At 42.7% G+C, this 17,809-nt stretch overlaps 1 protein-coding gene across 11 annotated transcripts in view; it reads right to left on the minus strand.

The window, feature by feature from the left end:
- The window catches only part of kcnab2a (potassium voltage-gated channel subfamily A regulatory beta subunit 2a), a 119,185-nt gene that overhangs the window by 12,635 nt on the left and 88,741 nt on the right, over nucleotides 1–17,809 (minus strand). For 8 of the 11 annotated variants that reach the window (XM_024374890.1, XM_024374893.1, XM_024374892.2 and 5 more), the window contains 9 exons: nucleotides 9,228–9,271; nucleotides 8,830–8,867; nucleotides 8,470–8,549; nucleotides 4,050–4,094; nucleotides 2,636–2,680; nucleotides 2,073–2,116; nucleotides 1,429–1,515; nucleotides 817–825; nucleotides 263–348 (listed from right to left, as the gene is read on the minus strand). In XM_024374890.1, coding sequence (XP_024230658.1) covers nucleotides 263–348; nucleotides 817–825; nucleotides 1,429–1,515; nucleotides 2,073–2,116; nucleotides 2,636–2,680; nucleotides 4,050–4,094; nucleotides 8,470–8,549; nucleotides 8,830–8,867; nucleotides 9,228–9,271 — 478 coding nt within the window. The remainder of the gene's footprint in view (nucleotides 1–262; nucleotides 349–816; nucleotides 826–1,428; nucleotides 1,516–2,072; nucleotides 2,117–2,635; nucleotides 2,681–4,049; nucleotides 4,095–8,469; nucleotides 8,550–8,829; nucleotides 8,868–9,227; nucleotides 9,272–17,809) is intronic. The other 3 variants (XM_024374896.2, XM_024374894.2, XM_024374888.2) reach the window with 1 other exon arrangement.

The raw sequence follows: 17,809 nt of genomic DNA on the forward strand, positions 1-17,809 counted from the left end.
ATACAGTAGGCACTGGCTAATCAAAGCATGAACAATTTGAGGGATATTTTATTTCAGCTCAAGAAACATGAGACCAACACTTTACATGTTGGTCCCATGGCTGTGACGCCAATCAATCAATATTATGGAAGTCATGATCAGAATATGTCACAGTCAGTGAGAGGATGTTATAGTGGTGTCATGTCATTGCCGGTGCTGAGACTGGGTCTGGGCAGAATGATGACCTGAAGGAGAGGAGGCTGTTTGTGTGTGTTTGTCTCACCATGATCTCCATAGGGCTCCAGCGGGACGTGCCCCAGTACATGGCCATGCCCTGGTTGATCACGTGGGTCATCGCCCGCACCGTCTCTGTCAATCAAAAATAAAACAATACACACGCACACACTACAATGAGCAGAGAGACAAATGCTGTGTAGCAAACTGTTCTGATCCAAAGTAGAGCAAGTCAGTCAGACATGAGCAAGTGATTTACAGTTTGCCCGATGGCCATGTTTGAGCTTGTGTGCAACAAAAACAGAAAGCGCAAACACAATGAGGATGAGAGAGAAAGAGAGAAAGAGAGAGAGTAAAAGAGTGATTAGGAGAGCCTGTAACATTAACACAGCAGCAGCACCACTCTCTCCCTCTCTCTGTTCTGTCCTCAGGCTAGTGACAGAGAGGTGCACCAGATGGCCAAAGTACTTCTTCAGGTACAGGTTCAAACCTTTCCCTGTGAACTACTGCAGTTTATCAACTGTTGAACTCCTAAAAGGGCAGATGGGTAAAACATAAGAAATGGATCAATCCAAAGCTCATGCATTTTTTTTTTTTACATACCAGCTATCCCTGGTTCAAGAGAGGCAGAAATAGAATGACAGGAGTAATGTTAGGTACAACAACAGCGGAGATGGTCTGTGTCAGGGCAGAGTAACAGTAACAGGGACAGTCTGAGGGTGTTGTAACCTTCCTACTGTAGCATGGCCCATAGAGGACAGATGAATACTGTATGACAGGAGAACACACAGAGTACTCTGTCATTTAAAGCTCTTCTGCAGACTTGTCTCCAACATTCTATAGGATCGTGCAGTTCCGGTTTTAAAACAATGTGTTGTAAAAACAACACATTTCACTGCACCTATCCGGTGTACAGCATGTGACAATAAAACATATATTATTATTATTTTTTTTAAATTGTGTTATTTTTTGCTCCAGCAGTTTTCACTCATATTTAACATTCCCCAGGGCATTGGGAAGCAAGCCAGTAGGGAAGGATGGGGTGAAATGAGGACATAGTTTCATGCACTACACAGAAACATGTAGCCTAGTGAGTTAGAATGGACATAGGCATGTCAGAGAAGCTCATGGGATGGAGAGAACCCAGCAGGAGAATAGAGAAGAGGCAGACAGCAGAAGCCAGTGATAGAGGCGGACCAAGATGTTCCTCCTTACCTTCCATGGGAGTGTTGGGGTCCGGTCTGTTTGCAAACACCACGTCCACATACTCTAGCTGCAGTCTCTCCAGTGAGGCCTTTAAACCTACAACGACATGCATCACAGCCACAGTTACACACACTATTATTTTTCAGGGACATGGTTGCAGTCATATCTTATTGAGTGTACTATTGCGAGTACAGCCCAACTGATGTTTTTTTGGGTCTGATGCCAATAAAAAAAATTGGGGGGACAAAACCTAACAATAGCCAATCAAAAGAGCAATTGTCAAAGAAATATGCCTTAAATGTTGCTTTATTACATTGTGACATGAATGGCATTGTCAGAATGGCTGCAAGTGTTCAGATAAACATGACATTCCCTTTTGCCCCCCCTGGGCTCTAATTGCGAGGTAGTGCTCAATATTGCAGGTAGAATTTTCAAATAATGTGATTCTAATAAGGTGTTATTTTTCAGAGAAAAGAGGAACTAGGATCTTTCTCAGCAAGACTCCTATCCCCCAAGAGAGTCCACAATTATCAAATTGGAGTCTCTTCTCCCTGGAGCCAAAATGACTAATCAGGATGTTGTCTGATGCAATGTCAGCATTTAATTTCTCATTCTGCCCTTGCTCTGCGTGATTAAGGACAGGATGAGCTTACCTTCTATAATGTGTTTTCGGGACAACCCTCTTTCAGTCTCTGCTCTATGGATGAAAAACATATTCCAGAATCAGTTGAATTACAGCAGAGCGACAGCAAGGCTTTCTTTTCTTTTCATCATATCATTCAGTCCATCACAGTAACATCCCAATATATACATTTCAGTTTGACTAAAAGCCCATTATAAACTGGGTGGTTCGAGCCCTAAATGCTGATTGGCCGACAGCTGTGATATATCAGACCGTATATCACGGGTATGACAAACCATGTCTTTTTACTGCTCTAATTTCTTTGGTAACCAGTTTATAATAGCAATAAGGCACCTCAGGGGTTTGTGGTATATGACCAATATAACACACCCCGTCGGGCCTTATTGCTTGATAATAACATCAGCACGGACTACACATAATCACATTAACCAGAGGGCCACTGGGAGGGAGGAATTATTTGCATGGCATTACATATATACTCTATGACAGTGCCAATCACTCACAGCCCCAGACACATTACAAAGAGCAGCATATTTCTCATTCAGACACACAACCAGAGAAGAGACAACATACTTTCCACCCCAGAAGATCTTTGTTGTGATCACCAGACTGGAACGTCTACATGAGAAGGGGGAGAAAACCCATTACATGTGAGACCACACAGAAAATATATAGACAATGAAGCACAGAGAGAGTGTTCCAAGGTTCTCTGGTTGACATTACAGAGAGGGTGTTCCAAGGTTCTCTGGTTGACATTACAGAGAGGGTGTTCCAAGGTTCTCTGGTTGACATTACAGAGAGGGTGTTCCAAGGTTCTCTGGTTGACATTACAGAGAGGGTGTTCCAAGGTTCTCTGGTTGACATTACAGAGAGGGTGTTCCAAGGTTCTCTGGTTGACATCACAGCGAGGGTGTTCCAAGGTTCTCTGGTTGACATTACAGAGAGGGTGTTCCAAGGTTCTCTGGTTGACATTACAGAGAGGGTGTTCCAAGGTTCTCTGGTTGACATTACAGAGAGGGTGTTCCAAGGTTCTCTGGTTGACATTACAGAGAGGGTGTTCCAAGGTTCTCTGGTTGACATTACAGAGAGGGTGTTCCAAGGTTCTCTGGTTGACATTACAGAGAGGGTGTTCCAAGGTTCTCTGGTTGACATTACAGAGAGGGTGTTCCAAGGTTCTCTGGTTGACATCACAGAGAGGGTGTTCCAAGGTTCTCTGGTTGACATTACAGAGAGGGTGTTCCAAAGTTCTCTGGTTGACATTACAGCGAGGGTGTTCCAAGGTTCTCTGGTTGACATCACAGCGAGGGTGTTCCAAGGTTCTCTGGTTGACATCACAGCGAGGGTGTTCCAAGGTTCTATTGGTTGACATCACAGCGAGGGTGTTCCAAGGTTTTCTGGTTGACATTACAGAGAGGGTGTTCCAAGGTTCTCTGGTTGACATTACAGAGAGGGTATTCCAAGGTTCTCTGGTTGACATCACAGCGAGGGTGTTCCAAGGTTCTCTGGTTGACATCAGAGCGAGGGTGTTCCAAGGTTCTCTGGTTGACATTACAGAGAGGGTGTTCCAAGGTTCTCTGGTTGACATCACAGCGAGGGTGTTCCAAGGTGCTCTGGTTAACATCACAACATCACTGTCAAACCAGTACAGTACAGTACAGTACAGTACAGCGTGCACACACACACGGGTTGATGAGGTAAAAGAGTGGGTAAAGGAGACACTTTCATTCCATTATTCAGTCGCTTTGAGGGACACAAGAGCAGGAGCACGGCCATGGCTCTGCTGCCTGCCTGACTGATCTTTTATCTCTCTCTCTCTGCCTGCCTGACTGATCTTTTATCTCTCGCTGCCTGCCTGCCGGTGCACAGTGGAGTACACCACACTGCTCACTTCCCTTCCAATAAGGTAGAGCGGTTATCAGGAGAGGAAGAGTGACGGCGCAGAAATGAAACATGGCTCATTATGAGAGTAACCTCTGTACGAACATACCTCCATCCTTTCTTCTTTATGACGTTCCCCAGCACAACCTCAGCCCTGAGAGAGAGAGGGAGAGAGACATCAGAGAATGGGCATGGTCAACTAACAACTACACATACTATGATGCAAAAGAAAACAGATCAGCCCTTGAAAAAGAAGATATCACAAAGTGTGGTGGTAACTCTTACAACCCTTCCCAGTGTCTCTATAGACTTATAACAAAGCCCTCCTGCAGTGTGTGGAGTTAAACTCAGTGAACTGGCTGGTATGGCTAGTGTGTAACAGGCTCCATGTCAATCAGTCATTAGCAGCAGTGGGGGTGCCAATTAGGCCCAACGTGGTCTCCATTAGGGCTGGGATGACTCCTGTCACTGCGAGGGAGGAAGGGAGCGCCGGTCTACAAGGCTAACAAATGCCATGTTTTCCTATAATGTGAATTCTGTGTACGGCAAGCACAAAGTGGCTGAACTCCCCCTCTCCCACGCTCTCTGCTTCACTTTCCCTTATCCCTCTCTCCCCCTCCCCATCAGATCTCTCTCTGCCTGTGTGTGCAGCCTGCTGGTTTGAGCAGAGGGAGCGGAGAGGGAGAGGGAGGGTAATTTCTGGAAGGCTAATGCCATCAATGTTCCCTCTAAGCTGTGCGCACGCTCAGTAGCACCGAGACTGCCATGCTGCTTCCTGGGTCTGCCGTGCAAAAATATCAGCCCACAGAGAGAAGAACGAGATTGAACTTCACTCAACTTTCTAGAGCAGGCCTCCCGAGTGGCTCAGTGGTCTAAGGCACTGCATCGCAGTGCTAGTTGTGCCACTAGAGATTCTGGGTTTGAGTCCAGGCTCTTTCTCAGCCGGCCGCGACCAGGAGACCCATGGGGCGGCGCACAATTGGCCCAGCGTCGTCCGGGTTAAGGGAGGGTTTGGCCGGCAGGGATGTCCTTGTCCCATCGCGCACTAGCAACTCCTGTGGCGCAGTACACGCTGACACAGTCGCCAGGTGCACGGTGTTTCCTCCGATACATTGGTGCAGCTGGCTTCTGGGTTAAGTGGGCATTGTGTCAAGAAGCAGTGTGGCTTGGTTGGGTTGTGTTTCGGAGGACGCACGGCTCTGGACCTTCGCCTCTCCCAAGACTGTACAGGATTTTGCAGCGATGAGACAAGACTAACTACCAAATGGATACCACAAAATTGGGGAGAACGGGGTAAAGAGGTACGGGGTAAAAAAAGGATATACATAAAAATACATTATAGAGCAGTGGTCACCAACGGGTCAATCACGATCGACTGGTCGATGTCCAAGTTATTCCTAGTCGATCGCCAAACATTTCTGTAAAAAACCCAACGACATAGCCTTGTGTTCCTACTTTAAAGAAATTATTATTATTCGTCTCAGGCTGTTGGCTGTAGGTGCACCCAATTCAGCTGCCCTGCGTGCTGGGTAGGCCATCTGTTGCCATTTTCAACTATTTAATGTGTCTGAAGGTACAAACTGACTTCCCGGCGGGCCCAGAGATCAAATCAAGTGCACTATAGGTCTACCGCTGGCCAATCAGATGGCTCAGATGACCGTTTCTTCAGTAACGTAGCAGACATAAAAGAAAGCTACAGAAAAGTAGATTTCAAAATGTTTAAAACCATGACTAGATAGAGAAACTGTCACTTTATGAGTGAGTTCATGTTTAAGATCTTACTCAGCACTGTCAACACTTTGTATTCAAAACTTTTACAAGCCATAAAATGCGAGTTCTTCCTATTTCTACTCAGAGCTACAACAAGCAGTGCATCAGTAATGAATGAGAAGGAAAGTGTATCTATAGGCTTGAGTTATTATTAGTTAGTTATTATTAGTGGCTTGGGTCTTTTTTAATATCGAGGAATATTTAACTTTCTCTATTCATAGGAGTAACATGAATTTGTGCACGATGCGGTGTAACTTGAGTTTCGCCATCATCTGTAAGACTGTCTCACTTTTTGGTCAGTGTCAGTGGAGGAAAGGGAGAGCGGAGGGATGTTGAGATGCGGACCCTCAGTCTAATTGTATGTTCACTCAGCTGTGCTTCACAAGTAATACAACAACGGATCTATGACCGGTGTGATCATAAATATATATTTTTAAATGGCCTGAACAACAAAACATTGACAGGGCAATTCAAGCAAAGCCAATATGCTGCGATAACGTACGGTAGGCCTAAAGTTTAGTGCACAAACTTTATTGCTACAGCACTGTTTTTAATTGGTTAATGTTCCTTAGGCTTATGTTTTTTAAGTCATGTTAAAAAAAATCTGAGTGGTAAATCTCAGCTTGAATTTTGAGTCAAAGTGATCTTGACTCAGAAAAGGTTGGTGACCACTGTTCTAGAGTTTGCCTTTACTGTGGCAATTGTGATCGAATCAACACGATATTACAAAACAAAATTATTACAAAACAAAACAAACGACACAAGAGATTTTGTTGTCCGCAGAATGCATCGGAGTAGGATTCTTTTGCATTGACATGCACTACTCAGCTCGTACTCTACATAGACCGGTGCAGCATAAACAATCAGAGCTGCAGTAGGCTTATATGCAAATAGACCATTGCCATATATGGATCTGTGCCATTTACTTTGAACTGGACTGTGTTTACTGCATGAGCGATAGTGAGTAGATGCGCTTGTTTTGAGATCAAAGCCAGAGCTTAATTTCACGTGTGCACATTTAGTTCATATTCTTTGCTAGTTAGTGAGTTATTAGCCCAGTTATAGCTCATTTGTAGTCAGCAATAAGGAAGTGATTACTTCCTACAAGAGCACAAAACATGTACATTTCTAGATATTTTGAAAAGCGAGTCAGGTAAAGGGGTAGTGCTGTATTTTGAGACGGGCTTGAATAAGCCAAGTAGCCAATAGGCAGAGGGGAGCATAATCTGTCTGATTCTCTGTAATAATGGAATGGGAATAATAATGCATGTTATTTTGTGAAGTGATTTCTTGCATCAAAACATCAAACAACACAAGAACATTTCCAGTCACCTCTTTGTCTGAAAGTTTAGTGGATAAACAGGTTCATGTCCAGCCCTGCATGTTTTTCCCCCAAAAGTCTGATGGAATGTAGACCTACATTTAACACCACATATTGGCTCCTACTGTAGGCTGAATGATGGAACAGACATGTCCATGTTAAAATGTTATGGGATGCATTTTCTCCATTGTTTTTGATGGTAGGCCACTCTGGTAGGCCTCTGTGGTAGGCCACTCTGGTAGGCCTCTGTAGAACACTGGCCTGCTGGAAACTACAACTCCCAAATACATCGCACAGTTCGGGTGCGATCTGATTTATCTCTAGAGAAACTGCAGCGCAATGTGTGCATTGAGCTAAAAACAAACAAACAATGGAATTAAAATAATTGATCCGACGTTGGTCAATGAACAAAAAATAGCCGACATTTCAGTTGAACACTCAGCACTAATTCAAAATGATAAAGCCATCAACCGTTTGTTATTTTATTTCTTCAGTCTTTTACATCATATTAACACCTTGGGAAATATGCCTGACCATATCGCCACAATGAGAGACCAGTATTTCCTTGGGGAGGATTTAGAGAAGAGTTAGAGTCTGTTAATCTGAGGTACTGTTGGAAAGGAGTTCATCCTTCCTCACAACAAATATCCATTAATCCAGGATGGTGTATACAACTGTCTGAGGAGATGTTATGAAGCCCTACAAAGGTTAGAGTTGGTAAAATATCACTGTTCGGGTTCTACTGGTATTCAAGCCATCATGAATGATCGACCCTTGACCTCTCATCAAAAATACCACTAGAACTCAGTATGATGAATGTTATAAATGAGGTGTTTCTCCCCCCAGGTCTGGAGCTCAAGGCTACAGAGCAATCCATCACTCATGTTTATGTAAACCGTTTTGCAGGCTTGTCCAAGGCACGTGTGGATAAAATTGTAAGGCCTTGTATTTGCAAACATGCCTGCCAACTACCTACGCGGGACGCCGCAGAGGCGCACAGACTCATGGTAAGTGCATCAGTGAGCGTTTCATCTGAGCCTCTGGGCCTCAGATCCACCAAACCAGAGGTTTAATCAAATTGAATGAGTTCTCTAAAGATGTGTGATGGCCTGGGAGACTCCCTCAACGTGCTGTCGGCTAAATCCTCACGACCACACTGGAAGGACTGGAGACCAGCACCAGCTTCATTGGTACTAAATGTGAGTCTACACCATATCATTTAGATGAGTCCCCCATCTCATTAATTAACACGCTCGTACATTCATTGCCACCTGTTAGGTCAGTGCTCATTCATTCAAACACACTACAGTACATGTGTTAGCCTATGCTTTGCTTGGCTATGTGGCTTTGTGTGGTATGATCCTGTGATTCAGCAGTCATTGATATCTAAGTGATGTCTGCATGAAGATGTGATGTGGACAGTCTGGATGATACTCACTTCCCTGCGGCGTAGACCTCTGCTGTGTCAAACAGATTGATGCCGTTCTCGTAGGCCAGACACAACAGCTGCTCCGCCATCTGTTGGCCGGAGAGTGGAGCGAGGGAGAGGAAAGAAAGAGGAAGGGAGGTGGTCGAGAGATCACTGATTGGCGCTTAAGTGTTTTCAACTATTAAAACCCCGGTCTGCATGGGGTTGTAACCTTCCGTGCTATGGCACGCGTGTTGCTTCTCTGGCTCTCTATGTGTCAATATGTTTATAGTGTAAGCAGTGGACTGCAGAAGCATGTAGATAGTTGTGAAATTGGAGTGTTGACTGACTGATAGAATAACAGAAAAAACACAATCCATCTGCTCTCACCTCATCTGTTATCTGCCCTCCGAACGTCACCCATGTTCCTACAGAGTGACGACAGGGAGACTGTGTTAGTAGTCTATCAGACTAGAGATACATAGAGCGAGCAGTGTTGAAGAGGCAGTGATGCCACACACTGACTACTGTAGCTGTTTAATTATAGTTGGAAGAGATGAGGCTTTGGCAGAGTTTGCCATAACAGTGTTAGTCAACAGATGGAGGTCTCAGCTTGCATTTCTGGCATATCTTCACTCTCCAAGATATTTGCTAGGAAAATTATTTGGTGTGAAATAAATTCCCTCTGTGGTTCACTTTGTGTATTTCTAGTGAAAACAACAGCAGTCTGGGTCACCTCTAACACATTTTTGTCTCCTAGCCCCTCCGCCACCCCCCCTCACACTCACCTAGTCCAAGGCAGGACACCCTCAGGCCAGACTTCCCAAGGTTTCTGTCAGAATACAGAGAAAACATTATCCTTAATATGGTGTTGATACTTGCGCTGTAGGTTTTTTATATAGTCAAGCTTTGTTTAAAGTAGTTCCATGCTTCATGACAATTAATGTATCTGTGTCTCCACTGACACAGACTACTGGGAGGATGTAACAACTATGGCAGTTGACAACCATGACAGCTCACGAAAAACATTTTGTCTCTCTGTACTCTGGATGCAGATGGAGGGGAGCAGGCTCACAGATGCCCACCAGGAACACGGATGCTGACAGTAGGATTATGTGACTGTGTGTGCAGGTGCCTGGCCATGTGTGACTCCACAGGAGGGCTGACAAAAGAAGTGTGTGTTAATCTGGCCCAGCATGTCATCCTGTGGAATATCTCAGTTCACACCAGGAAGCCTAGGCCCACGCCTCAATCCCCTATAGCCAATCACAAGCTTCGACTCCAGCTCAAACCCCTATAGCAAATCCCAGTCCCTACAAAAATAATCGCAGCTCAGACACAGACTCCACTGCTGACAGACATACACAGGTTTGGTTAAGTTCTCTTTTACCTTTCAGTCTAAAAAGTCACAGGTAAAAGAAATAATACACTGGGAAAATCTGCAGTAGGTAACAGGCTTATTCTAGTGTTAGAAATTCAGGGGCACAAAAAGCATATTTCTTTTTTCCATCAACATTTCAAGCACATTCAATTATTAATTTGGGCAGTATTCAAAAGATCGAAAGCCTCAAGGTTGCATAGCTTTCTGTGCGGTGCATTTAACAGGCTAATATAATTTCACCAGGGCAGCTTTGTGATGGCCAATAACTTAAAAAACATTGTCAAGGCAACACAGAACAGTGAACCACAGAGGACGATTTGAGGCGGTGCTAGGCTACAACCTTAAATGCTGCACTTGTCATAACGGGTACACCACAGAAATAAGTAGAACCATTTCATGTATTTCTATGGGTTACACAATGTACCTTGTTCCTTCCTTCCTAAGCTCTCAATACGAAGAATCCAATCCAAATAGGAGATCCTTAAAGCCAGTGACCTTATCTCAAAACACAATGAACCATACCAACTAAAAACCGGGAGTAGAGAACCTCGAGTTGCCTTCTGCTGAAGGTAAGTAAGATGTGTGGGATATGGAATGATGTAATGGCTGTTGTGGGAGGAAGAGTGTGTAGGTATATGTGGGGGGCCTGTCTAATTTTGTAGGAGTATGATTGTGTGCATGTGGTTATTATTGGAATATACATTTTCGCACTTACTGTGTTTATGTATGAGAGTGTAGCCATGGCTGTGTGTGTGTGTGTGTGTGTGTGTAGGATTATGAGTGTGTGGGTGTCTTGTGAAGCCATGGAGGTTTTCTACATTGCTGTGGTGACTAAGAACAAAACAATCCATTTATGTTGCTCTGAAAAAGCAAGGGGATCCAAAAAGCCCACTTTACATGCGGACTGAGATTCAAAATAAACCAGCACCATTAACAAGCATATGCACTTGTTAATGGTGATTCTCTCTTCAAATGTCGGGTCCTTTAGGGTCTCTCATGATATCTTACCATGTGTTATCTGCAAGTCCAGCGCACTAAGAGAGGAAGAGGCGAAGCGAGAAGGCCGACTCCGACCTGTGTGAAAATAAAGCATGGACGTGGGGATTTTTTGTACGGAGGTCAATGAGAGTTTCGAATTTGGTCCAAAATGAAATGTATTTGCTAAATTGCTACGTGTGGCCTATATAATCGAATAGAAGTTTCGTAACACCAAGGTTGTAACAAATGTACTAATATAAGTGGACGTTCTTGACATAGCGCCAACTTTGCAAAAATAGATTTTATACCGTAGTTGTGTCTGTTGTTCACATCCGAATCTGCCATCTCATTGGCTAGAATGTTCACGCTTCCTCTCGCCTGCCTTCTGCCTTTGCAGCCATTCATTCCCATTGTTAGTGCAGAGACTCCAGCATCTTGTAAGTATACACAATAATATTTGGTGCAATACAGTACACAGACACACAGTCTGGTCCATTGGCTGGTCCACCTTTTGAAAGGCAACTTCTGGATTTTTCCAACAAATAAAAATGGAAGTTGCCTTTTCAAAACAATGGCAGGAAGATGGAACAGTAAACTTGCAAAAGGTGCCACCGATAAGAACTTTTTTGAATCTTTAATATAATAGTTTTTATGATATATATATATATATTTTTATGATATATATATATATATATATATATATATATATATATATATATATATATATATATATATATATATATATATATATATTCTCTACTGTGTGTACAGTAGCCAATTTGTTGTTTTTCATCTGTAGACACTGAATCAGGTGGTCGATGAAACGATTGGGTGAGGACTGTTGTCATGGCTTGAGGTATTATACATTAAAACGCAAATGCTTAATAAGATTAAAAGAACGGTGCACATGGCCTTCACACACACTCCGTGCAATCTGCTCAGAAATGAGACATACAGTAAAGCTGTTAGCCCAGATAAATGGGGAAGCATGCTTCTGGACTACAGTCACAACAAATCACCATACATTGTTATTCCAGAATCACACTATTGTTCAACTACAAGTGCAGGACAGGTGTTAATTTGAGTTAGGTTCTTCACAAAAAGTAACCGACAGTTCACACACCCAGTCTGGTCTATGTCATTGTTCACCTCGAGACGATACAGCCCTTTATCATTTCTGTGTAGTGCAAAATATTTTATCAGGCTGGTTGTTGATACTGCATGTTGGCTCTGGGCTATCATTCACCTCTATGCCCTCCCCTGCAGGAATCTGGTAGCAGTACTGTAGCAGGCTGGTTTGATCTGGGGTCAGTTTGCTGCTACGCCTCCTTGGACACAGACCGGAAGAGTAAGGTCACCTACATCTCTTACCCTGTTCAATTATGGATTACCGACGCACACTGCATTACACTACAGTCAGGAGCAGGAGTAGCCTCAACACATTGTGAGTGGACTCAATGACCACTGACTGTGTGAAAGTTATTTAACTGGCTGTAAATGAGACAAGTCAGAGCCTCCGGGCCATTTGTACTAGTGGCCTCATGCAGGGCCGGATTAAGAAAGCATAGGCCCCGGTGCATTGTTAAATAAAAGAAAAGTTGAGCAAAAGCGTTTTTAGGATTTCTACAGATTAACATTTAAAAATTTTTTTTTTTTTTTTTTTTTTTTAAATCAGGGCATCCCCCTCAAGAATCAGCCTTTAAAAAACTGCATTTCATGCAATTCAATGTAATTTACATGACAGAAGACATTAGCTGAATCTTTTGTAATACCACACAAATGACTGAAATGAGTGGCTACTCTGACACTGACAAACTGAGATCAATCAAGTCTTGAATTCAAACAAATAATAGCCCAGGCCAATGACGCAACACACAGATTGTACAATATTAGGAGGAGAAACAGAGCCTTGCAAAAGTATTCACCCCTTTGGTGTTTTTCCTATTTGTTGCATTACAATCTGTAATTTATATTGATTTTTATTGGATTTCATGTAATGGACACACAAAACAGTCCACATTGGTGAAGTGAAATGAATAACTTGTTTCAATTATTATTATTTTTTTATGGAAAAGTGGTGCGTGCATATGTATACACCCCCTTTGCTATGAAGCCCCGTAATAAGATCTGGTGCAACCAATTACCTTCAGAAGTCACATAATTTATTAAATAAGTCCACCTGTGTGCAATCTAAGTGTCACATGATCTGTCACATGATCTCAGTACATACACACCTGTTCTGAAAGGCCTCAGAGTCTGCAACACCACTAAGCAAGGAGCACCACCAAGCAAGCGGAACTATGAAGACCAAGGAGCTCTCCAAACAGGTCAGGAACAAAGTTGTGGAGAAGTACAGATCAGGGTTGGGTTATTAAAAAATATCCGAAACATCCCACGGAGCACCATTAAATCCATTATTTATTTTTTTAAACGGAAAGAATATGGCACCATAACAAGCCTGCCAATAGAGGGCCACCCACCGAAACTCGGCATTAATCAGAGAGACAACAAAGAGATCAAAGATAACTCTGAAGGAGCTGCAAAGCTCCACAGCGGAGATTGGAGTATCTGTCCATAGGCCCACTTTAAGCAGGACACTCCACAGAGTTGGGCTTTAAAGAAGAGTGGCCAGAAAAAGTGCCATTGCTTCAAGAAAAAAATTAGCAACATGTTTGGTGTTTGGCAAAAGGCATGTGCGAGACTCCCCAAACATAAGGAAGAAGGTACTCTGGTCAGATGAGACTACAATTTAGCTTTTTGGCTATCAAGGAAAAAGCTATGTCTGGCACAAACCCCGAGAACACCATCCCACAGTGAAGCATGGTAGTGGCAGCATCCTGCTGTGGGGATGTTTTTCATTGGCAAGGACTGGGAAACTGGTTAGAATTGAAGGAACGATGGATGGCGCTAAATACAGGGAAATTCTTGAGAGCAGGACAATGACCCTAAGCATACTGCTAAAGCAACACTCGAGTGGTTTAAGGGGAAACATTTAACTGTCTTGGAATGGCCTAGTCAAAGCCCAGACCTCAATCCAATTGAGAATATGTGGTATGATTTAAAGATTGCTGTACACCAGCAGGAACCCATCCAACTTGAAGGAGCTGGAGCAGTTTTGCCTTGAAGAATGGACAAAATTCCCAGTGGCTAGATGTGCCAAGCTTATAGAGACATACCCCAAGAGACTTGCAGCTGTAATTGATGCAAAAGTTATGCACGCTCAAGTTCAGTTTTTTTGTCTTATTTTTTATTGTGAAACAAACAATAAATATTTTTCATCTTCAAAGTGGTAGGCATGTTGTGTAAATCAAATGATACAAACCCTCTCAAAATCTATTTTAATTCCAGGTTGTAAGGCAACAAAATAGGAAAAAAATGGACACACCTACTCATTCAAGGGTTTTTATTTTTACTATTTTCTACATTGTATAATAATAGTGAAGACATCAAAACTATGAAATAACACATAATTATGTAGCAAACAAAAAAAAAGTTAAACAAATCAAAAGATATTTTAGATTATTCAATGTAGCCACCTTGATGATAGCTTTGCGCACGCTTGGCATTCTCTCAACCAGCTTCTCCAACAGTCTTAAAGGAGTTCCCACATATGCTCAGCACTTGTTGGCTGCTTTTCCTTCACTCTGCGGTCGAACTCATCCCAAACCGTCTCAATTGGGTTGAGGTCGGGTGATTGTTGAGGCCAGGTTATCTGATCCAGCACTCCATCACTCTCCTTCTTGGTCAAATAGCCTTTACACAGCCTGGAGGTGTGTTGGGTCATTGTCCTGTTGAAAAACAAATGATAGTCCCACTCAGCGCACATCAGATGGGAGGGTGTATCGCTGCAGAATGCTGTGGCAGCCATGCTGGTTAAATGTGCCTTGAATTCTAAATACATCACCAACAGTGTCAACAGCACAGCACCACCACACCTCCTCCTCCATGCTTAATGGTGGGAACCACACATGCGGAGATCATCCGTTCACCTACTTGGTGTCTCACAAAGACACGGCGGTTGGAACCAAAAATCGCAAATTTGGACTCATCAGACCAAAGGACAGATTTCCGCCGGTCTAATGTCCATTACTCGTGTCTATTGGCCCAAACAAGTCTCTTCTTCTTATTGGTGTCCTTTAGTAGTGGTTTCTTTGCAGAAATTTGACCATGAAGGCCTGATTCACACAGTCTCCTCTGTCGTGTCTCTTTGCTTATGTGAGCTGTTCTTGCCATAATATGGACTTGGTCTTTTACCAAATAGGACCATCTTCTGTATACCACAACTGCCTGACTCAAACGCATTTAGGAAAGAAATTCCACAAATGAACTTCTAATAAGGCACACCTGTTAATTGAAAAGCATTCCAGGTGAAGCTGGTTGAGAGAATGCCATCAGTGTGCAAAGGGTGGCTACTTTGAAGAATCTCAAATATAAGATATATTTTGATTTGTTGACTTTTTGTGTGTGTGTGACTTGTTTGGTTACTACATGTTTCCATATGTGTTATTTCATAGTTGTGATGTCTTCACTATTATTCTACAATGTAGAAAATAGTCAAATAAAGAAAAACCCTTGAATGAGTAGGCGTGTCCAAACTTTTGACTTGTACTGTATGTGTGTTTATGTAATATCAATTCAGCCTGTATGAGCATCGAGTACACCACCTACATCAAGCATAAAAACAGCAGCATCCTACCTGAGAATGCACCCTGGGTCTGAATTGCAAACCTATACGCCCCGTCTCTATCATCCTGATGTAGTAGTGATGGGTACATGTACATGGAAATGAACAGATTGCAGGCACAGAAGGCTTTCCATTCCCGAGGCTGGATCTGTCCTTTGCCTGGGGCTGGGCACTTCAAGAGGCTGAGTTAAGGTGCCCATAGGGGTGGAAATGGATCAGTTTCCTTAGGCAGGAGAGGGGTGGATCATTCATGGGATTAACTGTATACGCTAAAGAAAACTGGTGCAGAAAAGCTTACTCACTAGAACACAGATCATGACCACACTGCATAATTTTTTGCCATATGACACTATTTACAGTAGAGTAGAACTAAAATATTCATAACACGGATAACCATGCATCATCTTATATACTATATACTTTAAAGGCCCAATGCAGTTATCTCAATATCAAATCATTTCAACAGTAAGTCGAGACCCCGACTCAGTTCAAATAAATACAATTATACACACACACACACACACACACACTACCAGTCAAAAGTGGACACGCCTACTTATTCAAGGGTTTTTCCATATTTTTACTATTTTCTACATTGTAGGATAATAGTGAAGACATCTAAACTATGAAATAACACACATGGAATTATGTAGTAACCTAAAAAGTGTTACATCAAAATATATTTTATATTTGAGATTCTTCAAAGTAGCCACCCTTTGCCTTGATGACAGCTTTGCACACTCTTGGCATTCTCTCAACCAGCTACAGCAGGAATGCTTTTCCAAAAGTCTTGAAGGAGTTCTCACATATGCTGAGAACTTGTTGGCTGCATTTCCTTCACTCTGCGGTCCCACTCATCCCAAACCATTTCAATTGGGTTGAGGTTGGGTGTATGTGGAGGCCAGGTCATCAGATGTAGCACTCCATCACTCTCCTTTCTTGGATATATATATAATAATTCTTACTGCACCAGGCCTTTAATGTGCTATTTACAGTCCATTATCCTTTACATTCCGTTTCATGTGATTAAATAAAGCCTCTAAGTATCTCCCCATGGTATGCTATATTATTAAACCATTCTGCACCAATTCATTTAACACTAATCATGTCACATGGACGGTTTAAAGGCATGTTGTTACAGAGAGTAACACAAAAGGATTGTCAACATTACTGACACACTATCCTCAAAAAATATAAAAAAATGTCACTAATAATTTACAAATGTAAGCCCCTGCACTGTATATAACATCATCCAACATAGATGGTCTTTCTAAACAGTTTAGTCACACAATGTGGAAAACATGACATAATTCTATCTTTGTTTCCTTCATCAGCTTAGATATTGACACATATACAGATGTGCTTTAGTGGGATGTAGCCTAAGAAACAGGATGAAAATAGTCAACATAAATGTCTCCAAACATATTTGAAAGCGAAAAGGCGATTGGCATGTGAAAGACACTATTTGCTGACGGATATGAAAGCTAAATGTCTATTCCTTGCAGCACATAGCAGGATGGATTAATACATCTATTTCCAGTATGTTTAAGAAATACAATAACACGCTTCGAGAGAGGATGAAATGAGAGCAGAGTGCTGCTAACGCAGAAACACACAGCTCAGCTCAGAGCAGCACAGGCTCTAATTAAACTGTCTCAGTCAGGCAAGGAGAAAACAGCTCTCTCCCCATTCATCTAAACATGCTCCCATCAGTGCACATCTCTCACACACATCCACACAGTGCACTTACTCAGACACAAACTCTATGCATATAGAGAGACAAACACAAACATATCAATAAATTGACTACTCTACAGTTTGGCAATTCACCCTAACATGCCCCTAGCAAATAGACGCCAAGTGTTATTTTCTTGTGCATTAAAGATAGGCTGGTGTTTACAGTAAGTGGCTATGTATGTGGCTGAGGCTGCTGCAGTATACAGTCCTATCAGTGTTGGTACTGGAGTAGAGTGGCTACAGTACAACAGGCCTAAGTATCCTGCTCTGTGTTCCTCTCTAAAGAGACAGATTTGAAGTAGGAGTAAAGCCCATGGAGAGCCTCTCGGAGTGCAATATGAAGTCCTTATGTTAGGACACCCAAATCACACACACCCACTCCTTTTGTCACAAATACCACACTGCCATCTGCTCAGGTACAGTCTAAAAACGACAAGACTTTAAAGTAAAACAGCCAATGCAGATGGACTGCTGAATCAGTTTTATAGGTAGGTGGGAGCAGGGTGGTGTTGCGTCTCCATCTCTGATAGCTAGCTCACACCTGAACACAGCAGTTTGATTTAAACACCATCTGCTTAGTTCACACACAG

Source organism: Oncorhynchus tshawytscha, linkage group LG02, assembly GCF_018296145.1.
Source record: "Oncorhynchus tshawytscha isolate Ot180627B linkage group LG02, Otsh_v2.0, whole genome shotgun sequence".
Lineage (NCBI taxonomy): Eukaryota > Metazoa > Chordata > Actinopteri > Salmoniformes > Salmonidae > Oncorhynchus > Oncorhynchus tshawytscha.